The 26,018-nt window shown below is 46.0% G+C and overlaps 1 protein-coding gene across 2 annotated transcripts in view; it reads right to left on the bottom strand.

The window, feature by feature from the left end:
• DUSP27 (dual specificity phosphatase 27, atypical) overlaps positions 1 to 21,469 on the bottom strand; it is a 31,841-nt gene extending 10,372 nt beyond the window's left edge. The window contains exons 1-6 of one of the 2 annotated variants that reach the window (XM_027692600.1): positions 21,334 to 21,469; positions 18,841 to 18,935; positions 17,723 to 17,954; positions 16,746 to 16,963; positions 11,346 to 14,637; positions 4,370 to 5,561 (exon numbers count right to left, since the gene is read on the bottom strand). In XM_027692600.1, the coding sequence (XP_027548401.1) occupies positions 11,816 to 14,637; positions 16,746 to 16,963; positions 17,723 to 17,954; positions 18,841 to 18,935; positions 21,334 to 21,458 (3,492 nt within the window). In that variant the 5' untranslated portion in view covers positions 21,459 to 21,469 and the 3' untranslated portion in view covers positions 4,370 to 5,561; positions 11,346 to 11,815. Of the gene's footprint in view, positions 1 to 233; positions 5,562 to 11,345; positions 14,638 to 16,745; positions 16,964 to 17,722; positions 17,955 to 18,840; positions 18,936 to 21,333 lie in introns of those variants that run through there. The other variant, XM_027692598.1, reaches the window with a different exon arrangement.
• Between the last annotated feature and the right edge of the window lie 4,549 nt (positions 21,470 to 26,018).

Here is a 26,018-nt window from a genome sequence, read left to right as displayed (position 1 = left end):
GGTCAAAGCCAGAGCACCAGATAGGCAGGAGAGGTGGCCATGAAGGCTAAAGGGCCTTTATGCAGCCACAGTCACCTGCAAAGTGCTGCCTCCTGCAGCTCTCACCCTTTGGTGGTTCCCTGTAAAACTGAGACATCCAAACAGACTGTGACATTTTATTGGCGTCACAAGTGGGATCTCCCCTGGACATGCTCTGCTGGCAAGCACAAAGTGCTTTGCTGTGCCTGCCAAAGCAGCTGGTTTGGTGTGAGTGTAAAGACACTGCCTCTGTGTGTCTGTTTGTCTGTGCCACGAAAAAACAGACACTGAGTGGAAACAACTGGGAGAAGACTTTGAGAAAGAGGAGTGGCAAAATCCCAAGTGGGATTTGTCCTGCGGTCAAGAGCCACCGCACGGATGCTGATGGTATTTGGTAGGAGTTTGCCAGAGGGCAGTTTTCTTGTAAGGTAAAGAAGGGAGAAGGGGAAGGTGCAACGTGCTGGCTACTAGGCAGTTGTCAAGAGGGCAGCAGTGGATGTGACTGATGAGTTGAAAGGGGAAAATGTACAACTGAAAAGGGAAAACAAGAAAAGGAAAATGGAAAGAATACCTGGGAAGTATAAGCAGTTAGAAATGCAAAACTGACCACCTGAGTCCAACTTCAGCCCCAGACAACTGCTGAAGCTGAGGAGTGCAGGAGGAGGCTTTTGGAAGCTACTGCAGGAGATCCAGTTAAAGACTATTGTGCCAAGTGCGATGCTGACTGGGAGAGGGATATCTGGAAACAAGCAGACCTGCACCCCTCCCCTCAAAGCCAAGTGATGATGATTCCCTGCCCCCTGCTCTCAGCAGCACTAACCAAAACTGAACACAGCACTCCCACAGGGGCACAAAACTCACCTCCCTCCACAGGAACCACGGCAGGGTTTACTGCCCTCAGGTTCAGAGGTCTGGGGGAGAGGTATCGAGCTAAACCAGGGAAAACACCTGTGAATGGGCTACCATGGATCTGGATAGTCAGAGTCAATGAGCTTCACCTTGCCCCACCTGAGGCTGGATCATTGGCATTAGGCCCAGGAATACTGTTGGGTACCACGGGGCCAAATATTACCAGTCCCTCATGGACTCGCACTTTGTGCATTGCCCATGGCAGGAAAATTGCCTGTCCCCAGGCCTTGGCAGCCAGTCTGCAGAGTGCCCTGCTGCAACCTGTGATTTCAGCTGAATTAGAAGGACCAGCACACCTTGCTCCAGGGGCTGGACAACCCCTTCCAGCAGAACTGCATCCCTGGGAGGTGATTTGGGAGCCTGTACACTTCTGACCCATAATAATGGGAGCTGAAGTGGTGTGGTAATCTTTAGTGTTAGCCATTAAGACAGGCTTAAATGGTATTAGTTTCCAAGAGGTCCTTCAGTGTAGGCTAGCAGATTTACCACTATACATCCCAGAGGATAAAAACCAAGGGATAACCTCAGCTAAAGTAAATGTAGAAGAGCAAAAGGGTAAGTTGAGGAACACCATCAGTTAGTACTGAGCGTAAAAGACGATGGAAAATGTGTTTAGAGAAGCAGCTGTCTCTGAGCTGCCAACTTCCCTTTTGTGGCAGCTGGACAGGTTTTCCTCATTTACTTCTCATGATAACCCTCTGGGACCTGTGTTTGGAGATGGGATGACACTGTATGGTTTGAAAGGATAATAACTAGAGAGGCAGAGCACGCAAGGGCTGTGAGCTCAGGGATATACCCAAACTATCATCACTAAACCTAGACTGCAGACATGCAGGAAACCAGGGTGGGTGCTACTCCCACTGCTGAGGATCCTGGTCACAGTTAATGATCCATTCCTACTTTAGAACATTCCTCATTGACACAGGAGCCTGGACATCAATGGGAGGTAAGGACACTTACAAAGGGCAGCAAGCAGTTAGTCTCTATTGCAGGAGTTAATGGGAAACCCACTAACCACCCACTGGTCAGGGCTAAACTAATTCTGTCTGAGGGACAGACAATCCACCTGACCTTACTTTTAAGTGCCCTTAATATATTGGGTATGGATGTATTGAAGGGTCAGTCGTGGGGAAAATGGGAAATAGGGACATCACCCTTTCTGCCCCAGAGTTTACCTCCTACAAATGCATCTCTGACTCCTAATCTGTTGCAAACAGCTGCTCCTTTACCCCATAGCAAGATAGTTAATATTCCACAATACCCATTACCTTCTGGAGCAATTTGTCCTGTTACTGAATTGATAAAGGAGCTGGAAGAACAGCGAATCATTGTCACGTCTCATTTCCCCTACAATTCTCCTTTATGGCCAGTAAAAAAATCTAATGGCAAGTGGCAACTAACAGGAGATTACAGAGCCTTGAACACTGGCACTGAGCTGCTCACTGCAGCTGTTCTCAGTATAAATGATACAGTCATTTTTCTTAATGAACAATCTCCTGTGCTCAGCCAAAACCAGCAGGATGCTCTGAACACCTCAGTGTGGTGTCCAGATCGGGTGAGATTTCAACACCCATCACTTGGAAAACTCCAGATCGCTTTGCCACACTTTTGAGGGAAAGGAATATGGGAAACTGTGGGTACTGTGGGAGTGAAATTAATTATTATTGAGGCCTGGATATGACCAAACACCTAGCTCTTCTTTCCCTCTCCCTAGGAATTGTTGAGCTCCTGGATAAATAAAAGCTGCCGTTCAACCTGCGTATCACTGGAAGTATCTATCTAGAAAGTACACTGAGCATTCCCTGGAACTTTGTTAATGCTTTCTGTGGTAAAGGCACCAGAGAAAATGCTGACAATGTCTAAAAAGTCTCAGTGTGTCGGACAATTCTAACCCTCACCTTGGGGCATCTGGCATTGTGCCCCACAAATGCTGATGGCCTGTGCAATGACCAAACCAACCCACAAAAGCTGTAACCTCCACAAACACTTTTGGATACGCTCTGTGCTCAACTCGGGAGTATGAGCAGCTATCTCTGTAAGACCTGGACAGGGACCTAGACAGGAATATCTGACTTTGGGTTCCTAAACCCTTTTTGAGCAGCAGAAAAACAGCCTGATTTTCATCGGTGTTCAATGTCTAGTAGGCCCAAATTACGCCAATACCTGTTCACAAACGTGTAGTGAACATCAGTGGAAGAAAAAGCTCCCTCGGTATATAAGAGAATAGTTTTCTCAGGACTACTCTCATACTTCTACAGCTTTAAAAAAATATAAGGGGAAGTATTGATGAACAGTAGTTTCAACCCAAAGAGTTGACTTTCCTAGTGTGCTCCAGGCTGAAATCTCTGAAAAGCAAAAATGCTCACTTGCAAGCTATCTCCACAGCCCAGATCAGCAGGCAGCAATTAGTTTCCCAGGCATTCACTCTTCTTTCCATCTTCCTGATGGATATTTCATCTGAGTTTATGCTCTCCTCCCTCACCTTCTCTTCGGCCTCTTTGCCTCTCTTTCCAATAAGGCTGTGATCTGTCACAGACTCTCAATGGACAAGACCTATACATCCCATCACTGTCACAGGCACTTACATGAGACAGGCCAGGATGAAAAGCAGTTTGGAAGGGAGAGAAGCCGTCATGCTTCAGGGCATAGAGTTGAACTCTAACCAAGGAGAGAGATGAAGGAGGGCTTTGGGCCAGAAGGGGAGAAAATTTTACTCAGGGCAGGTTATTCCATAATTACCCACTTAAACTTCCTTTATACCTTCTGAGATGCATCTGGTTCTGGCCAACATCAGAGACAGAAGGGGTGGATCACTGGTCTGATCCAGGAGGGGAATGAGTTTCTTCATTCTTTTTGCCAGTGTGCTGAGTTTATAACATTTTCTGAAACCACAATGAAATCCCTTTCCAAGCATGACCCTTGCTCTGCCAGTGATAGCCAAAACTCCTTCCCCTAGCCCCGTCCTTCACACTTCCACAAGCAATACAGAGAGAAGCCAGTACAAAGCCAGGTCAAGATGATAAGAACAAAGCCTGGAAGGCTGCTTTTAGATACGAGCTTTACTTCGACAGAGGAGGAAATTTTCAAAGGGGTGAACTCTTTCTGTCTCTCTCTCAGGCAGGAGTCTCCTGGGAGAAGAAGAAAACAGCTTTCATTTTAGCGAGTCATGATATTTATGGCCCTTTTATGGGTTTTGTTTGAAAATATAAAAGTAGATGGACTTAAATCTGTTTCAAAAGGAAGGAGATGGGAAGGGGAGAGACAGAGCATATGAAGGGCACATGGGTCTGAATCATCTGCCCACGTTCAAAAGAAAATCAAACACCTCCTTTGTTTTAATATGGACCTCTTCTGCTGGTCATGAGGATAATGTCTGACCTCTTCTTGCATAGACCCTTTTATCCCTAATGACGTACAAATTTTTTATGTACACTACCACCACCAACACTCACCTTGGGATGAAACATGACAACTATTAAATTATGCAACCGCAGCACCATGCAACAGTTCAGGTGTGATTGCTCCCAGGAAGCAAACTTTCAGATCACGTCTCCTGCAGAACTGAAAGCTTTATACTGTATTCCTGAGGGGCAACTGTCAGCTTCTGCTTGCTCATATACCAGTCTCATGTGGGCTTTTATCCATCCTATTTGTGGTGTCTGTTCAGCAACTGAGGTTGCACCCTTTTGAGGGCCTCCTGTTTTTCATATGTGGAATCTCCTCTGACCCTCTGCCTCTAGGCAATACTTTTGATGCAATTCACAGACTAAGGAGCACATGCCTTGCAAAATTATTGAGGGAGGGAAGTTTAAGTTGAAGAACTGGGGTTTGCATTTAGTTTTGACTGCAGTTAGGCCTGTGGTCATTTTATGCGCTTTGGGAATGAACCTTCATAGGTTATGACAGCTGCTGGGATATTTCTGTGAGCCAAATGTACAAAGCTCCCCATTAATTGGCAGTTTCATAAAGGCTATTGCAGTTTCATAAAGCTCTCCTCTCCAGCAAGGAGGGAGGAATGTTCTGCCAAACTAATGGATAGCTTTCAACTGGATCCAAGTTCAGTATGGAGTCATTGCAAAGATCAAATTGCTGGGATGGTCCATGAAGACGGAATAGGCACACAATGGTTCATACCAGCTGGTGGGCACTGCATCCTTCTTTAATATGGTGCTCTGCAATAATCAAATGGGGAGGTCACAAATAGACAAATCTCTAAAATTAGGCATGTTCGTGGCAGGACGTGACCTGGAGCTGTACAGCTCTCTAGCCAGCTGCAAAAAGTTCTTGCCACCATGGTTATTTTCGTGTACCACTCAGAAGTCCAAAAATACCCTTAAGACATTGGGCTGCAGGTCGATGCTGTTGGTAGTTGGGTGATGCTATAAAAATGACCAGCTCCTTTAAATGTTTCTGTCTTCTAATTAGTATCACCTATGTCTTGGTTCAGTTTTATGCCCACACAAATGCCCTTCTGACTGGAGTCATCCTTCCTTTCATGGTTACTTGTGCAGAGTCCTTGGTAAGTTTGAATCAGTTTTAAGATTTATTGATCTGGCCTTGTCCATTCTGTGGTGTGTTCTTTGATTTAATTTAATGACCATAAAGCATTCAGGCATGTTGGCATGAAGGGTGCACTGGAAAAAAATAAGAGATTGATTGATTGATTGATTGATTGATTATGTAGAGACATTGTTCTCTTCCTAGTTAAAAATGAAGCTAGTTTTCCATTACACTCATTTCTGTCTTCCAGGGAATACATATCTTAATTAAAAGAAAACCAGTCTGCCTGCAGGTATGAATCAAGATATGGAAGCTCTTGTGTAAGGATCAAGTTTGTCTGTTTTAAAGATACATGCAAATAAAAATGAAATGCAATCCAGAGGGGAAGGTTCAAAGCACAGACAGGATGTCCCTTCTCCTGCTCTCTAAGACAGTTTTCACGTCGCCACACCTGGATAGTCCTGGGAAGAACTGAATTCATGTTGTTGCCTGCTTTTATAAGTCACAAGCAATGTTTTTCCTTTATGTCTGTTTATGTGTGTGTGTCTGTGTGTGCACCCTGTGGCAGGGGAACAGCAGTCACAGGAACACACCAAGCTCAGAAGCCACTGAGAGGCTGTAATGGGGATAGATAGATAGATACATAGATAGATAGATAGATAGATAGATAGATAGATAGACAGATGGAAGCAACATGAAATCACCTCCTGAATATGTTGAAATGTAACAATGAACAAAAAAAAAAGATAAGATTCTTCAATGCTTTCATGTCCAAAAAATTTCTGTTCCTAGGGATAGCCAAAATGACACGGGTGATCGTTCAAGTAGCTTCTGCTGGTATTGGCAATACACAACCTAAGTACGTGTACTTTGCACCTTTCTCAATTTTTTACATGAAGAACAATGTAGCAAATATTATTGGCATTTAAATTACTACTCCTGGGCAAATAAGTCAGCACCTTGCTGAGATGACTGGGGCAATTCACACACCATTTAGAGCTGCACTCCACCTCTCCAGAGAACTGTTTATTTGTTACACATAGTTCCCATTTTGGAAGTTTTCTTCACAATTAGAACAGAGAGAGATTTGACCCACTTTCATTTTGCTAGATGACAAGCGAAGTTCCAGAGAATAGGTAGGTAGCACTCAAAGAGATTTTCCTGGAGTACATGAGCAGGCAGTGTCTGTTTCCAAGCCCTCAACTATATGAATCACATGCTTTCAGTATCTCTGTTGGATTGCCTATAAATTTAGGGAGGTCATGGATATAATGTGTTTTCACATTCTAATGTCTACACTGAATGTACCCCAGCTAAACCCTTTAAGGAAGGGCAGGCAATGCAACACAAGCAGCCCCAAATAAAACTTTTTGTCTCACCATTCACCCGGCTCTCCACCACAGCTAACGTGTACCCATTTCTCAAGGAGCTGTAAAGGAAGGAAATGGTGCTAAACTCCTTTTCAAATGATCCAGTCTAAGCTGGTGCTGCACACAATAAATCACATTGCCCTGAAATTCCTGGATGGGGGAAATGGGCCATGGCCCCACACCGATCAGTATTAGGACGCAGGATGCGGCTCTTACATGAGGAATAATGTATTTCTGGCACATTTCCGCTTCCTGCCGAACTTGCTCCTGCCACATTGAAGTCCCAGTCCAGCACAGATGTCATTTTATCATCTGTGTCCCACTAATGTCTCTCACCCTTTCCATTTATCCCAGTCCTCTTCGCATTTCTCACAGACCTGTAATTTCTTTAAATCTCCATCCTTCCCACAGAGGTTGCCTCATAACCTTTCCCTGGACTTTTAAACACATCTAAACAAATTACTATTTTGCTTTAGCCTTTCTGTCTTACATCTTCCTGTCTCCGTCCAGTGTGGGTCCCCTTCTCAATTTGCCTATTGTCTTCAGATCTCTTTTTGAACATTCATCTCCTTGCTCTCCAGCTTTCATCACTTTCTTACTTCTTACTTCAAGCAGACCAGCATCAAATGGATTTCTCTCTCATCAACCCCTCCTTAACTTCTTTGCTTCCCATATCCTCTGAGTTTCTACACCGCTCAAAGGACATTAAGGAAAGAGAGTAGTGGAAATAAGAGGATGGCTGTGGGAAAACTCAGAAGGACTTAATGAGACTGAGAGACTGAGCACTAAGATGGCAGATGAAATTCAGGGCTAATAAATGTAAAGCATTACATGTAAGAAAACCCAACATAAAAAAATATGATCTTGGAGCTGACCATTGCCATCCAACAATAAGATTTTGTGTACATAATAAATAGTTCTATGAAAATATCACTGTGGTGCCCAGCAACAGCCAAAGAAACATGCAAACTGTTAGGAGTTAATAGGGAAGGAACAGAGAACAGAAAAAAGAAGGTCATTATGCCCTAGGATTAATCCCTCCCACACCTGCACCCTGGATACTGTGTGAGGATTTGGTCCCTCATCTCAAGCATGACAAAGAAGAACTAGAAAGGGTTCGGAGAAGAATGGCCAGGATAATGAGAGACATGGAGCAGCCCCTGTATGAGGAATGAGTAACTCTGGCTGAGAACCAGACAGCTAAGGATGGGATTTAATGACAGAGAGGGGGTAAAATCTCATGGCATATGTAGATACTAAACAGATACTATATTGGCATTAAAGGCTAGGGGGCAGAGGGTTCAGAACAGAAAAAAAGGAGATGGCTTAGCATTCCATGTAGAGTAACTTGTGGGACTTCTTGCCACAGGAGATTACAGAGGCTAGTGGGTACAAGGCTATTATGGCTATAACTCAAAAATTACTAGCCACCCCCATACAAGGAAAATCTATTAAGGGCTATTAAATACAAGAATATCACACCTGGCTCAGGAAGTCCTTGAGTTGCAAATTATTAGAAGCTGGAAGATCATGCTGGGGAAATATCACTTATATCACTGCTCTTATATTCTTCCCTAGGTATTTGCTGTTGTTCTCTGTCAGAGACAGGATATTGAGCCAGGTGGACCTCTGGTCTGACCCCATACAGCCTTTCTGATGTTCCTGTGTTTATATTCTTAACTGACCGTATGGATGCTCCTTGCACTTTCACCTTCCACTACACAATGCCAAAAAACGCCCTCCTTCCTGCAGCAGCAAATTGAGTCTGAGGAAAAATATCAGTCCCAGCGCATCTTTGCTGAAAAATCCCCCCTAGATGAATTTGGGTACTTATTTACTCTTTTAATCTAGTGTCAGACTGGTGTCATTGCTGAAAAACCATTCACTCTGCAGCTCTGGTCACCTGAAACAATCTGTGCAGACCTCTCCCCTTTCTGCAATTCCTTATCTCCTTCTAAATTCTCATCTTAAAACCTGACTTTCTAGCCTGCCTTCAACCTCTCCATTTCTGTCTCTCCTGGTTATTGGTCTTATGACTGAATGCTTTAATATTTTCACCATGCAAGGTCTTTATGTCAGTGTTTCATGTAATTTATACCTGTGAGCTGGAGCCTTTCCCATCTTGCTTTCAAGCACTGGCCGTATACTGCATGGAGTCCAAAATGATCCCCACCCCCTTATTGCTTTGGGGGTTTGGCTTTATTAACAAGGATATAAGCAATAAGAAAATAAAGTTCAGCTATTTCTAAGGCTTCTCCCTCATGACTGCTCAGCCAGCATCTTAGATGGCCTCTCCCCAGCAAACCATTTTTATCTCCCTTTTACACAAGTGAACTAATAAGCCACCTACCTCAATGAGTCAGCAGAACCCACTTAACCCTTTCTCACAAGGGTCAAAACTCGCTATCAGGACGGTGTGGCTCAGACTTGTTATAGAACCATATTCTGCCCCTCGGTCTTGAATAATTTATTTGTGCAGCAGACCTAGATTAGTGTTTAAATCAAAATGCTGCCCAAACAAAGGCCGTGCTGTACAGTGCAAAATGAAACCAATTACCACATCATCCACTGCTCCTCTTTTACAGCGCGAGATGCCCCCTACAGTACTGCAGAGGACAGGCTTGTCTGCTGGGAACAGCCAGGCACAGGAAGAGGGAGAGGGATTTTTCAGAGGGAATCAGCCTTTGATAAAAAAGTAAATTCAGTGCCAGAAGGTACTGCACACTTCCACTTTGATCCATCGAAATTTAAGACCTTTTCTAGACTGAAATGAAAGCAAGCTCCAAATATGTCTATGCAGGGCTGTTTTCCACAGAGCAACTCTACCAGGGATGAAGAGGAAAATGCCTATCCTAACACAAATTCCAGAAATTTAATATAAAATCTCAGAGTGTGGATCAAGACCTGGAATTCCACTACTTTAAAAAATAACAACTCACAGAGGTATGCAGAAACAAGGGATGCATTGTATTATATATTATATTGTAGCAGAAGCGCATTATGAACCTCAGAGCATCTCTGCATGCCTGAAACATTAACAAGACCGTGCCTCTTATGCACTTCAAAATGTAATCTGAGTTTACTAAAAAAAAAAACCAAAACCAAAAAAGCAACCCACACAACTAAAACGTGTTCTTTCTCTTATTTTTCTACAACTGTTACTGTTCAATCACCTGATTCTGAGGCTCCATTTACCTGACAATAAGTAGCTATCATTTACCCCAGTCCTGGCTGTCAGAAAGAATCATCTTTATCTTCAGAGAAGCAGGGATAATGTCTAATCAGTGAGTTATAGTTGAGAGAAATGATTCTAAGTTTAGGAAGATTGCCAGCTGCATTTTGTTATCAGTAACCATTATTTAGATAGCGTTGCTGATGTGCGTAGCGTCACACAGACAGGGACAAAGAGCAGGCCCTTGCCCTGTGGAGCTTGCTGTCTGTATTACACAATTAAAATAGGGAGAGGGACTAGCATAATAGTAATAGTGAGCTCTAAGCATCACAGTGGGAGGGAGAGGAGATTACAAGAAAAAGAAAAACTTCCTGTGAGAGAGCACTACTGCATCATCCCTCCATTGTCGTTTTATATTCAGCTCTGCCAGAGGGCTTTGTTGTTTCAAAATACAGTCTGTACAGAGGAGGGAACAGATAATTCCAGAGTCAAAGTCAGTAGAAACTGGCCGATGTGTTTACAAGAGAGAGGTGGAGGATGTTGACTGGTGACAGAGAGTTGGGTGCTTTGGTGCGTCAAAGACACGTTGTCACACGAGCCACACAGGGGATGTTGTGGCAGGTCTGGTGGATCACACAAGCTCTCCAGGCTCTGCAGGGCATGGAAGGACCTCAGGCTCCTAACCTGGTGCACTCAGTTAACGTGGAGACTGTGCTTCCTCCTCTCCCTCTGAAAAGTGAACCCTGTGGCTCAGGATACACGTTAACTGAACGTGCCAACCAGACCTGCCACCTCTTAAACCGAGCTTCCAGCTACCACCTGCACAGACACACAGCTGGTGCATGGTGCCTTATACCCACATTCCAGTCATACGCAATGTTATTTCGAGGTCAGTTTGTGTACCACGCTTCTCTTTTAAGGCAATCATGCTGAAAATTAATACATGACAATCTGACTACGAACACGAAAGCACGGACTTAGCTGAGCTGCATACATAAACCAAAGTGAAATCAGTACTCAGAAACCCAGCCTAACCTAACACTAATCCTAGCCCTAACCCCATCTCTTTAACTACATCAAAACATGATTTTTAGATGGTTGTTAATATAACTGCATTTGTCCTTTGTTGACCCAAAGTTATTAGCAGGAACCAAACATAATGGAGCAGAGATGACTCTATCTAATAGAAAATAGAAAAAATGGTACCACAGGAATACATTCATTACTGCATTGAACTTCTAAAAAGGAGGCATCTTCTTTTTCCTAGTATTTTACTTCGCTTCTGCTACTTAGCAAAGTAAAACAGAACATGTGTTTCCCCGAACTGTCTTATTTCTGTAGACATTCATAAGGCTGGTGCAGAAAATGGAGCCTACCTGGTAATATCTTCTCAGTGGTATAAAGTAAAGCTGATTAAGAGAGAAACATTCTTCAAGTTCCTAGAAAAGGCTGTTGGCTTCTTCCACTTATGATCAAAAAGATCCGAGAAAAAAATATGTCCAGTTTTTAACAACACTAGGAAATTGAAATAACCAAAATGGGATGTGATTGGTCTTTTGACTTGAGGTGCCACCGTTACTTGCTTTTGCTGCTGAAACATTGTCTGGCTCCTAATGGCTTCTAACATTGTGTTCCTACCTACATTGATCATTTAATTCTAGCATCTTCTTTCTGACAAGCCACAAACACTTGCAGAACTTGACCTCTTCCCTTTATCGCTTTTGATTAAGAAGAGAACTATCTGCAGGAAATGCCCTACAAACCACAAAGGATTATCAAAAATATAATGATGAGTGAGTGATTCAGGGACTCTGGCTCTGCTTGTGCTCCTGTAGTCTGATCTTGGTCACTCTTCCCTTCTCCGCTGGAGCTTTGCCGTAGTTTCTTCTAGTCGGCTTCTCCAAGCAGCAATAATGGCATCATCATCCATCTCTTCTTCCTCCTCTTTGCGTGTGCTTCGCCTGTACTGAGAGCACTGTCTAGATGCAAACCTTTCTTCCCTTTGCTCCACTTTTGCCTCCTTCTTTCCATCCTCTTCAGACTTTGAAAAGCTCTGGGTGAACTTTCTCTTTGCTCCAAATTCTGACACGTCTGACCTGGCCTCCTCTTCACACGCCTCCACATGATGGGATCTGACTCGGCTCTGTGCAGACGGTTCAGGGGATTCAGAGGCAAAGGGTGGCTCAGGAGATCGGCTGAAAACATGCAGCTCTGGGCTGTTTTCTCTGGAACTTGTCTCACTTACCCTCGACCTTGTGAACTTGTACATCTTTTTGTCTTCTTTCGCAGAAGCAGAGGAAAATCTTGACATGGTTCTCAGTGATTCTCCTTTTGACTCATAGGAAGAACAGCTGTCTACCTCTTCTCTTTGGGACCTGGAGAATCTGTAACTGGATGTCTCAGAATCCATCTGTCTAACTTTGGATGATCTGCTATATTTCTCTCTAGCTTTCTCAGTTTGTTCATGATAAGATGGTGGTTCTCTCTCTGCTTTCAGGCCATTGAGCCACTTGGTAATATCAGTCTCTATTTCTGACTCTGGTGCACCTGAGTTTGCATGCTGACTGGACAGATCGAAGACTGTACCAGTTCTGTCAAAATCTGCTTGTAAGGGATGCCCATGGCTGTTTGTTGTACTCTCTATGCCATTTTCCCTTTCATTTTCCTCTCTTTTGGTCACCTTTTTCTTAAATAAAGTGCTGCGTTTATTGTCTCTGATCACCTTTTCAACTTGATAATCCGACATTTTTTCTCTCATTTCCATTTGCATCTCCTTCTCCTTCCTCCTGAGTTTCTTGAGGTCAACATCATCAGCAAAGAGGCTGTACAGTGGCTTGCTTGTCTGTGTTGTCTTCATGTTTGAAGCAGTCCCTTCTGTCCTTGCGCTCACGGAGGTGCTGCAGGACAGGACAGACTGAGACTCGGCCCGGCGCAGCTCCTGCTGGCGCAGCTGAGAGGCAGCCACAGATGAGCCGCTCTGAGCACTGAGCAGAGAAACCTTGTCATCATCTCCTCGCCTGCCCAGGTCTCCTGACAGGGAGGCCATCGCGGACGATGGACGGGACAGCATCATGATCTCGTTTTGCTTCTGAGCGATGGTTTCGCTGACCACGTTAGCGATCCAGTTCTGAATGCTTGCCATGGATATGGTGTCACCTGGACCAACCGGGAGGTTGGGAAGGGGTACACTCGGCACCTGAGGCTGCGTTGCTCCCGTGCTGCTCCTGGTCCGTGATAAAGATGAATGATTTGTCTGCATGCTCAGGGCAGAAGCTGCATCGTCGGCACCATCTGCAGAAGGCGCCGAGGGCCAGAAAGCCGACAGGGGGATGCTCCCACTCATCGTGCTGTCTGTCTCCCAGCTGCACATGGACTGGCTTTCCTCTAAAATTTTCTTTGAACGTTCGAGGAGCTCTACACGCCTCTGCCTCTTTTTAGCCGAAGCAGAATCCTCGGTTTTGGCAAATTCCACAAATTCTTCCTTGCTGCTTTCACTGCCCACCTTCTTCTGCCGCTTCATCTTCCAAGCCTGGTAAGCAGTCAGGTCAACATCAGACAAACTCTTCCCTTCCGCTCCCTCCTCACCTGCCTGGTTGCCATCTTCTGCTGGAGATGGTGCAGCTGATGATGATGGTTCTAAATCCTTCTTGTGAAAGCCAAACTGGATCCTCTTGACCTTCCACCTTTCTAGAGGAGTCAACTTGTCTTTGTTCTTTTGGCAGAAATTGTAGAAGGAGCTACTGTCTGAAAGCACGCTCTCCTCATCCACATCCCTCTCCTTTCTTCCCATTTCCCCACAATTTTTATTCTTGGAATGGTATCTCTGAGCAGCTTCCTTCTCTATCTCCAGAAGCCTCTGATTCCACATGTCCCAAGTGCTCTCAGAAGACACAGAGCCTGTGCGACTCCTCCTCATCCTGCTAAAGCTACTGGCTTCCAGCTGCTTTTTCAGGGTTCGGATCTCAAAACTGCTCACACTTTCAACATCACTGAATTCACCTGGTGGGTAAGGTCTTCCTCCCATGCTGGAATCACCATCCTCCTCCCTGGCTGCACCCTCCATTTGGTATTTCTCATTTCTGCGCTGCCAGTCATGGATCCTCTGTTCCACATCCTCATCAGATTGTTCCTCTTCCCGATCCAGATGCTTTGGAGATGCTCTTCTTTCATGGTTAACTCCTGGTTCCCTTGCAGAGAGGCCTTGTTTCTTCCTCCATTCCTCATACAACTGTTCCTCTTCCTCCTCGCTGATCAGGGTGGAGCGTTTGGAAACCCAGCTGGTTTTTGACACTGATGAAGAGCTCATAAAACTACCCAGCATGCTGCTCGTGTCCTCCTCTTCTACCGTGATGGAGTGGGCTCGGGCTCCCACGACGCTCTCTGCGTCCCCAGCTCCAGACAAACGGGAAGAAGTCCCTGCACGGGCCACAGGACTTTGACTAGGAGTCACTTCTTCATCTCCAGAGTGCTCCAGCTCCCGCTCCTCCAGCAGTTGCTCGTTGAGCTCCCGCAGCTGTTTCAGGAAGCCGTCGTTGGGGTAAATGGCTCGTTTCTTCCTCAGAGTCATCAGAGCCTCCAAGATGGTCATGTGGTGGTAGATCATCAGGTAGGCAGCCACCAGCACGGCAGAGCGACTGATGCCCATCTCACTGCTGACCAGGACTCTGCCTACAGATGTCGAACAGGAAAGTGTTCAGCTATTTCCAGTCACAGATGTGTGGTACACATGCTCTGATATGTAGCACAAAAGCATTCTCTGAATGGCGTTAAAAATTAGACAGATTATACGTTTTAGTGACTGAATACTAAATATTTCATAGCTTTACCTTAATAAAATATGAATAAAAAGCGCATTAGTTTCAAAAGCTGTGGGCAGGCACATTTCAAAACAAGCTAAATAATATTTGTAGTTTTGCCTACACACTTCACTTACTCAAATAGTCAAAAAGCTTATAACAGGTATTAGAAAGACAGGCAAGTATTCTTGACTTGCTGCCTGATATAGGGTCAGACATTAAAGCCTTCCGAGCTTGTTTCTCAATATGTAAAAAAGGAGATATTAGCATTAGCCTCCAGGAAGGTATTGGGAAGATAAGAGAATAATTTAGTTTTTCATAAGGCACATTATGGAGCTGAAATACAATTTCATATTAATTTGATTGGTTTTTTGCCAGAATCCAGATCAGTTTGGCAAGGTACCCTCAAAAGGTTACATGTAGGAAGCCAAAGTCATAGTACATCTTAGAAGAGGAGAACCAAGCAACTGGCAGGAAAGAACTGATTTTGACTCTGACAAACTGAAACAGCTGCTTCAAACTACTGGGACCCACTGTCTTGTAAAAGTAAGAGCAAGAATCAAAACTGAAGATCTGCTTTATTTCATGGCATTTACTACCTCTTGCAGAAAACCACACTTTGACACCAAAAAATTTTAAAGTTACTTTTATAGCAAATTACGGCTAAAGAAAAGCGTGGAAATATGAAGAGTGTAAATGAGGCTTTGCCAACTTACAAATAACTGAAATTACTGTTTCTAAATGTGTGATAAACTCCACATTAATCAAATTGTTTGCACTGAAACTTCATGGAGCCAGTTTAAACACCACCTTTCTGACTGCTGCTATGTTACCCCAAGTGTTTACCTAAATGAAACTCTTTCTACAATCCTGAAATGTCTTTTACACCTTTCTTAGCACCAAAAGTCTTGGTTGCCTTCCAAGCACTTTACCAGGCAGCAAAGCCAATCTAGAAGCTCACCAACAGGGGGAGATCTTCTTCCTCTTTCCTTTCAAGGCTCCTCTGCCTCGGTGCACCCTTTCCCGTGTCGGCCCTTTAACGAGCCAGTTCAGATCACCAGCCCAGGGGAGAACCTTCTCTCCCCTGCTGGGCTGTCATTTTTGCTGGGTAGGGAGTTGAAGGGTCGATGAATGCCAGCAGCAGTAAGCACCTGGACTATGCCAAGGGTAGTAATGGGAGTTGTGAGGAAGAACACAGATAGGCAGTGTCCCACCTCGTGGTGCTGAGCTGTTAAAACTGTCTCAACTTTCCTTGTGTGCTAACAAAACTTGTCTTACTGTCACTTCTGCTAGGAGGTAATCTGTTGTCTCTCTACAATAATTAAATTAATTGACTAAATATATAAATAATATCAGTAATATCACTGATCATGGTGTTCATTTCCATATTGAACTGCATAAAGGTATTTCTAACTGAAATACTAACTAGCTTCTAACTGAAGCTGCAGCAGAATGACCAGTGTGCACTGGAGGTCCACAGAATAACAGCTGCCATGGAGTTGGAGTCCAGCAAATTAGACAGACATCCAAAGGTTCAGCTCAGCTGTCTGGACTGTTCTAGTAAATCAGCCTGGTTTTTGCATCATGGCAAAACTGAAGCTTGCAGGGTACAGGAATATAACTATATATACGTAGTATTACATCAATATTAAAAAATATGTAGCAGCAGGACTTCTGCTCTTTGCTGTTTTAGGGTTCTTTCAAAGCAGCTGAGGGAGGTGACTTGCAGCCACTGAGTCTGAAGACATGGGCCTTGCAGCAGGGGCTGTTGGGCTCCCTCCCCTTACTAGTTTGCTCCCTCCTGTTTTGGATGAGGCACGGCAGGAAGGGGAACAAGCGGTCACTGGTGCTGCATGCAGGGAATGAAGGCTCTGCCTTCCTTCTCCCCCACTGCAAATGTGGCATGGGCTGTTTATCAGAGTAACGCTTCCACCCACAATTCCCAAGCATTTTGGAACCACTGTAATCTTCTCCCCTTACCCCTGTAAGTCAGCAGTGCTTCGTCAAGGAACTCCGCAGCCGGGCGGAAGTGTTTGGAGATATCCATATCTGGGAAATCATCCACCTCAATGCCCAGGTATTGGATATTGAGACCGTTGTAGAAGCTTGGTCCTGTGTAAACCCCTGTACCATGAGCTGCATTCAAGACGTGTGTGATGCCCAGTCTCTTCAAACGGCTTTTGTTCACTGCGACGCTTCTTCAAGAAAGAAAAAGAGATGTGAGGTACCAGTGCTCCCTTGGTGGGTAGGAGAGGAGCTGCCTGCTACAAGGTCTACAGAACCCCCCGTCCGTGTTACTCATCCAACATGTGGCTCCACTCAGACCTTAATGTTCTGTGAGAGTCCTACAGGTATTTCTTTCCAATACTCACTGGAAAAAGACAATGAGAAACCTGCATTCACCTGTAGAGCCACATGCTCCGTTTCCACTGCAGCTTGATTTGAAACTCATGCTGCCATCCTGGGTTCAGGCTGTGTACTTATTTATCCACTTTTACCACTCCATAACTGATGCTTTACATTATATCCACTTCTAATTCCGTATGGTCACTAACACAGGTGTCCTGGACAGCTGAACCATGGTACAGAAGTCCTAACCATCTCCACTTGACATGTGCTATGGCATTTCTTTTTTAACTCTCTTCGACATAATAAAGACTTCAGTTCCAATTTCAGGGCCAAATTCCAATCAGAACAGTGGAATTTGGGCTCATTTGCCTTGTCCTCTCCTAAACTGCTGAAGCATCAAAATAGCATAGGAAAGCTGCTGATTCTATTCCAGATATATTTACTTTTCAGTGCATAGAGATTTCTACGAGCACAGTCTGAAAAACACTTTGGGGCTCTCTAGGGATGAAAGGTATTAGATACATGTAATACATGTTATGCCTTCGACGGTTCCATTTGACCCTTCACTGGGAATCTCACGCAACTCAATGGCAAAAGCCAACACTCACTTTTCTGCTATGAAGACATTAGGCCAGACTTCATCCACAGCATCCCTGGGGGTCTCCAGCCTGTCCTTCACGAGTGCCCTCTGCAAGTCCATCACACACGGCGTGTTAAACAAGCTGGTGTCATCAATCTTTTCCTTAACTCGGTTGTACAGGTCTTCCACCATCAGCTGCTGCGCAGACTCCAACATCCTGGGACACACTGAATCTACCCTGACCTCCTTTGTCTTCAGTTCTGGAATAAACTGACATTGTAACTCAAAGCACATAAAAACAACACAAACATATGACCTGTCATTAATTATGTCTGGGACACAAGTCTGAGACTTCTGACTTACTTTTTTCCCCCCAGAAACATCACACTGTTCTGTCTGCAATGTGTGCAGCACCTGCTTATGGGAGGAGCACACGGCACTGCCCTCTCAGTCCAGAGACCCCCACTGGCCAAAGGCCTGGGAGTTAAGGGCACCCTTATCCCAGCCCCAGAAGAATGCAGCTGCTCTCTACACCTCCCTGAAGAGGGGAAGTAGAGAGGGAGCTGCTGAGCTCTTCTTCCTGGTATCCAGCGATCAGACAGGTGGGAAGGGTTCAAAGCTGCACTGGGGAGGTTAAGACCGAACACTGGGACACATTTCTTCACTGAGAGGGAGGTCAAACACTGGAACAGGTTTTCTGGAGAGATGGTTGATGCCCCAGCCCTGTCAGTGTTTAAGAGGAGTAAAACAATGCCCTTAATAATATGCTTTAACTTTTGGTTAGATAGCAGAACTCAGATGATCATTGTTTGTCCCTTACAACTGAAATACTCCTATTCTATTCTATTCTATTCTATTCTGTTCTGTTCTGTTCTAAATTCAGTTTGTTGCAGTGAGCAACCAGCACTCAAACTACATTCACCACTGTGGTACATAATTCTGCCACAAATTCATTGCACAACTTCAAAGGAAGTCACCAAACCTTTCTGTAAATTGTTATTTCTTTGTGATTTGCACCTCTACCTCAGGTGGGGTTATCTCATAAAGGCTTTTTTATCATTTTAGGATCTCTGGATGACAAAGGCAAAACTAGTGCAACTCAGGTCTCTATTACTTACACAGTTCTTTTATCCTTGCTCCTCTTACCTTCATTGATTATTTGCTTGGCAGCCACAGCAGATGACAGATGGATTGGCTCCATGAAGATGCTCTCTGTATCAGTGTCTGATATCATGGAATACCTGCCAACCAACCACACTGCCTATTAGGCAATGCCCTCCATAGGATCCTACCCCCAGGACTTTAGCCCTTTGCACCCATTCCAGAGGGGAGCAGCAGGGAACTGGAGCACAGAGGATCCTTTCACTGCAGTAGGGAAGTCCCAGCTCTTCTCCCACCCCTCATTCCCACCCTGCTCTCCAGCATGGCACTACAGACTTTAAATATGCCCTTGGTATCCAGTGCAGGATTGAGACAGGTCCCATGGAGAGGAGCTTCATGGACTGGGAGTGCAAAACAACTGCCTGGTGGAGAAGTTTTTCGGGTGGAGAAGATCAGTGTCTGGTTTGAGACTGGGAGGGGGATGGATCACAAGGAGCAGTCTCACAAGCAGCTCTCACTTAGACAGACAGATAAAAACATTGTCCTAACTAGAACTTATTGAACAATTCAAAACACCAGATTACACCAAGGTGTTGGGTATTCTCTCTGCTGGCTAATTGCCCACAAGCACCCTCTGAGTTACCACAAGCTGCAATGCGAGCACTGAGAGTAAAGCCTGTGACTCTCCCTCAGCACGTTGGTCACTTCATAGCATGAATCTGTGGTCAGTCTCTCCACTCACACAGTGTTTCACAGATTCCACAGAATATTCTGAGTTGGAAGGGACCCTCAAGATTCATGGAGTCCCACTGTTAAGTAAATGACCTGTACAGGGATCAAACTTTGATGTTATTTGCACCATGCTCTAACCAGCTGAGCCAATCTCAGTGTTGTCCAACTGCAGGTCAGAAAGCACTATGACACCCACAAGCACCTTTGAAGGGAGTTCTTTGACACACAGTGTGATTCACATAAGTTTTTGTTAAGCAAAAAAGGGGCCACAATCTTGAAAACAACTATCTTTCCATCTGGGTCCACCTGTACAACCCAAGCACATCTTCTCTCATTTAGACCATCTTAACAAGACATTTTACAGAGCTTTTTCCCTGATCTACACCATCTACACTTCCTTCCAAATAGATGGTACAGGTCATTAGGACAAGTTTGCTGCCATCACAGAAGCTCTCTGGCCATGCAGACTTGCAGTACTTCCAACAGTGTTTGTTTTTGTTTAACTAAGGCAGGTGAGGAAGGGTGATTAATATGCAGTCAGGGTGCAGCAGTGTCTGGAGAGCTGAACTGCTTTCATGCTCCAGAACTAAAACAGAGGGCACAGCCATTGGAAACCACTTAACAGGCTCATCTAGGTCATTTAGTTGAGTTCCAGCACTTGTCAACCCTGACTGAAAGTAATCCTTTCCTAGTTCTTCAAAGGAGTTTATAAGATGAGCAAGGGGAGCCTCAGTCTCATTTACAGGAGCTGACACAAATTAGCAGCTACGCCCTGCCTTCAATTCCTTTTGCTGTAAAGGTTGCCTCCAAGCTCAACAAAACCATAACAAGTGGTAATAACCTGCCACCACAGCCTCAACACATTTTACCTGTGGGTGCCCCGAGCATCCGTGAAACACACGGGTGCAGCACAGCCCAATCCTGGAGGCTTCCAGGGCCTTGTTCTGGATGGGAAGGATCTTATCACTTTCATCACTGCTTTTATCATTGACAGAGAGAAAAAAGGGAGAAAAAAGGAACAGGGAAGGCAAGGCAAGGGAAATAAACTGGAGAGGTGCTTCTGTTCATTTTGAGTGAGTGATGAGCAGATGGAGAAGGATTTACCAAGTTGAATACATAATTTTTCTTTATGTGAGCTCAGTGATCTTCCTCATCAATTCTGAAATGCTTGCAGTTAAATGCAATAAGCACTCTGTCTTGATTTTTCTGCAGTGTCCCACAGTTAACAGGAAACATTTCATAATCTCCTACTTGTTCAGGGCCACTGGGGCAGGTTCTTTTCAAACTCAATCCCTTCCCCTTGCTTTCAGCTGAAGCATCTCAAAGGCTACAGAAAGCCCTGCAGAGCATTTTGCTTTAGGAAGAGTACAAAGGGATGTATTTTTCCTTGTATTAGGAGAAAACACATCTAATCATGCTTGTTTTGCTTGGGGTAACTCAATTTCTGCTTGTGCTGTGACAGCCTCCTGTTCAGTGCCTGAAGCCTGCAGCTGAAGTTGTCTCCGAACCAAACCCAAATCCGAAGACCCTTGGTCTTTCTGGGGCTGGGAAAGCCTAATATCAACATCAAAAAATCCACAAGTCCTTATAATGGACAGAAGGATTTAGGAAGAGGTGAAATTGGATCAGAAGTTTCAGCATGGGGATGGATATGAGAGGGTGAGACAGGGAAGAGGGATGATACCACCCCATAGTAATGCAATTTATCCCCCCTGTGTGCACGTACTCTCTCAGTGGGATTAACTAGCACAGGAGCCCTGTCTCCCACGTGCTCCCGGGAGGCCGTGGCACTGGTCCTGTACTCACCGGCTGGGCGAGGGGCTGCGCAGGTAATGGGCCTGCACGGCCCTCACGTCTGGGCCCTCGTCCTCCTCCTCCTCCTCCTCCTCCGGCACGGCCGGCTCGCTGTCCGAGTCCCTGCCGCTGGCCATGGCGGCTGCCAGAGGATCCACTGCACGGGGAGCAGGGCAGGAGAGACAACCATTACAGAGGCCATTCCCAGCTGTGGGGCAGCAGGGATGGGGGGTACAGCAGAAGGGGCTCCCTGCAAGGAGCCCTGGCCACGAGGCAGCTACACTGGCTCCTCCACTGGGGTGCCTGCCATTCCCAGGGCCTCACGCAGCTCCCTGGCTGCTGCCCAGCGAGCACCAGTGCCCTCCTTGCCTGTGAGTAAGGGTGCAGGAAGGCCAGGAAGGAAGGGGTGGAGGGGCAGAAACTCTATACCCCCCCTTGACCGCACGTGGTGGCTGGAAGGAGCTGTACAGAGCCAGAGCCAGGCTGGAAGGAGCGTCAGGGGCAAAGAAACATGAGACCTCCCCAAAACGAAACGCTCCTCAAGCTTAAGGCCGAAGGCGTTTTCAGGCTTGGGACTTTGTCCTTCGCTCCTTTGTGTGGAGGCTGCCGCACTCACCCGGGGCGTGGGAGAGTGAGGGGGATGTAGTTCAGGCAGGAGCGCGAAAACGCCACAGCCAACACTTCCCCATGTCCAGACACACGGACTGTCACCTCACTGTGCCACAACAGCCGGTGGCAGCTCCACAGGGCCCCTGCACCAGCCTCGGGAAGGAGGATCACAGCCCTGTGCCACCAGCGGGGCTGAGGAGTGGCTGCCGCCCACGGGGCAGGGTAGCAAGGAAAGGGAACTTACCCTCTGTGCCTGGATGACTCCACTGGGGGTCCCTGCTGGAGGCACGGCAAAAGAGTCCACTGAAGACAGCAGGGAATGGCACTGGGAAGAAAGCAATCAGCTGCCCCCTCTTGCTCTCTCTGCGGCTTCTTCATCGAGGGGCAGGACAACTGTTGGCACCAAACCTTTATCAGCTCTCTAAATATAGCTGTCCTGACACTGGCTGCTGCATTGCATGGGGAAGGAATTCAGTGCCTCACAGACAGCAGCTGGTCAAGCACTTAACTCCTTCCCCGCTGTGGGCTGATCCTCTGACATTTCCCAGAGGCAGGAAAGAGCCCAGAGCCAGTGAGGCTGGACCTCTGCCTGCAGGGAGCCTCCAGGCAAGTGGGATCCTGCCAGGCCCAAACTGAAATGCTGGTATGACCTCTGATGTCCTTGGGAATCGCAGTGCAGGACGAGCCATTCAGTCTTTACCAGAAGCAAGCTACCTGTCAGCTACCTGGACTTCTGTAAAGACTTTGACATGGTCCCACACAACATTCTTACCTCCAATTTGGAGAGAGACTGATTTGATGGATGGACTATGGATAATGAAGTGGCTGGATGGGATCCAGTTACAGTCAATGGCTTGGTGTCCAAATGGGGATCGTCAACAAGTGATGTCCCACGGGGATCCCTACTGGGACCAGTACTGTTCAATATCTTTATATAATGACACAGACAGTGTCATTATTTCTGAGCCACCCCCAGAAATTCTGCAGATGACACCATGCACCAGGGTGCACTTGATTCAGAAGGAGTGGGCCCATGTGAACCTCATGAAATTCAACAAGGCCAAGTGCAAGGTCCTACACTGGGGTCGGGGCAGTCCCCAATATCAGTACAGACTGGGGATTAATGGGTTCAGAGCAGCCTCGAGGAGAGGGACTTGGGAGTACTGGTGAATGAAAAACTGGATGTGACCCAGCAATGTGCACTGACAGCTTAGAAATCCAACCACATCCTGGGCTGCATCTGAAGTGTGACCAGCAGGCCAAGGGAGGTGACTCTCCCACTCTGCTCTGCTGCTGTGAGACCCCACCTGGAGGACAGCATTCAGCTCTGGATCCCCCAACACAAGACATGGATTTCTTGGAGCAGGACCAGAGGAGGGCCACGAAAATGATCAGAAGGCTGGAACACTTCTCCTAGGAAGAAAGGCTGAGAGAGTTGGGTCTGTTCATCCTGGAGAAGAGATGGTTCTAGGGAGACCTTATTGCAGCCTTTCAGTGCTTAAAGGGGATCTTAAAAAAAAGGAGAGAGACTTTTTATTACCAGGGCCTGTAGTAACAGGACAAAGGGCAAAGATTTTAAACTAAGTAGGTAGATTTAGATTAAATAAAAGGAGGAAAGTCTTTACTATGAGAGTGGTGAGGCACTGGAACAGGTTGCCTGGAGACAGCTGTGGATGCCCCATCACTGAAGTGTCCAAGGCTGGGTCGGATGGGGTTTTGAGCAACCTGGTCTAATGAAAAATGTCCCTGCTTATGGCAGGGAGGTTGGACTAGATGATCCTGAAAGGTCTCTTCCGACCCAAACAATTCTGTGGTTTTGTGATTGTATGATCAGCTGATTTTTGTTCTTGGAAGAGCTAGGACTGAGCTATACCGTGTCTTCTCCGATGCCTTTTCAAAAAGGAAACCTCTGGTTCCCATCTCTTGACTCCCCAGCAAAGCCCACAGGCCAGGCTGGTCCGAGGCACAGCCAGATGAAAGCCCAAAGTGCTGTTTGCCTGTACTGGGGGCTCCAGTTCTGAGTCATGCAATGACTTCCCACTGTTGATTCCCTCTGCAAACAAACAAGCAAACAAGAAAGCAAAGAAAGGAAGTGGAAAAGGAAACTCACCCACCTCATACCACAGATACCTTTGCTACTGCATCGTGCTGGGAAAGGGCCTGCATCCCCCGCTTCCTTCTTGCTTGAGTGCTGCATCCCCACATCCATAGGGATGCCACATCATGGCAGGGAAGAGCCATGAAACTGGCACTCAAGTCTTCATGTGCCCACATCCCGGACTTGTGTTAGCACAATTACTGGGGTGAGCAAGTAGGAACAAGAGGAAGTGGGATACTGAATCTCAGGTGCCATATCAAGGGGAGAAATGGATGACTGATTACAGGCTTGGAGAGATCCTAACAGTTTCATGGACAAAAAGAGGATGAATTGTGTTGATCCTGTGGCATTTTTAGCCAGTTCTGCAATGCAGGGACATATGTGTTCTTGTTAATTACTGCTAATTGAGGCAGGAGGTGATCTAAAGATGATTGCTTATGGACTGCCTTATGATTGGAGAACAGAGCTTTCAAAGGGCCTAAATGTTGTGGAAGCACATTTGCCATTGACACCCAATAAAAGCTGATGCTTTAAGTCACTGAGCTGCTTCTGAAAATCCTGTTTGTGAATCTTTAGCAGCAGAGGGATGGTGGCAAGACCTGAAGGCCCTGCCATGCCCACTGCAACCATTCAGATTTTGAGATGCTGAGAGGATCCCGTGGGTTGCAGACTTGTGGAAAATACTCAGAGCAGGCAGCCTGGCAGCTCCTCCTCAGTGCTGGATACAGGTTGTTGCTTTTTGGGATCAAGATGACCATGTAGAGCAGAGGCAAGGATGATGGGGAGCTTGGCTAAGGAATGTTTACACGTGCCAACACTGCAAAAAGTAAGTGTTTGTGCTGTAAGTGGTTGTGCCTCTGTCACTGGTGATTAATGTATTCATTCATAAATGAACCCAAACTGAACAAGGCCAGGTGCTGTCCTCTTGGGTGGGAAAGGTGGGACCTTGATGGAAGGTTCCTCTTTCTCTTAACTAACAGGAGTTACTTTAATTTATAGTGTTTGCACCATGCTACCAATGCATTAATCCTCATTGGCTTTTACAGGCGAGCTTTATCAGTGTGTATTTCTGGCAACACAATGAAGTCACCCTGATTTCGTGTTAAGCTTTTCATGTCAATGGCAGTTTCATTTAAATAACCTAATAATATCCCCTAAAACCCCTACATATCAGCAAAAAGATTCCCCAGAGCTGCAGTCATCAGCAAAAATAAGACTTCCAGGGTTTGCATTGCCCATGGGTGAGGGGTGAAGCAGCTGGTATGTGTCAGCCTCTGCTGGGACACAGGCCTGTGTCAGCCTAAGTAGGGCCATGGCAAAGCTTTGGCAGTGCTGCTGGTACCTGTGGCAGTTCTTTTAGTTGTGGTGCCAATGCCTGTGAGTTTTGGCAGCTCACGCTAGACAGGGAAAGGAAATCAACCCAGAAACAAAATTAACGTGGCTTAAAATTGCCCACATTGGAGCAGTCTGTTCCTGAAAAACTGCACCTCATGGAACAGACCCATGCTGGAACAGTCTGTGAACAACTGTAGCCTGTGAGAAGGACTCCTGCTGGAGAAGTTCATGGAGGACTGTCTCCCGTAGGAGGGACCCCACACTGGAGCAGGGGAAGGACTCCTCTCCCCGAGGAGGAAGCAGCAGCAGAAACATGTGATGAACTGACCACAGCCCCCATTCCCATCTCCCCCCAGCACTGGGGGGCAGGAGGTGGAGCCTGGGAAGGAGGGAGGTGTTTGTAAGACTTGCTTTACTTCTCATTAACCTGCTCTGATTTTGATTGGTAGTAAATTCAAATAGACTTCTCCAAGTGAAGTCTATTTGGCCCATAATGGCAATCAATGAGTGACCTCTCCCCATCCTTATTTCAGCTCATGAGCTTTCATTATTATTATTTTCTCTCCCTTGTCCACCTGAGGAGGGGAGTGAGAGCAGCTTTGGTGGGCACCTGGCATCCAGCCAGGGTCACCCCACCACACCACAGGGCAGCTCT

Source organism: Neopelma chrysocephalum, unplaced genomic scaffold (assembly GCF_003984885.1).
Source record: "Neopelma chrysocephalum unplaced genomic scaffold, ASM398488v2 Primary Assembly neopelma1_87, whole genome shotgun sequence".
NCBI classification, from domain to species: domain Eukaryota; kingdom Metazoa; phylum Chordata; class Aves; order Passeriformes; family Pipridae; genus Neopelma; species Neopelma chrysocephalum.
The sequence above is the reverse complement of the archived record's forward strand: the minus strand, read 5'-3'. Positions and strand labels throughout refer to the sequence as shown.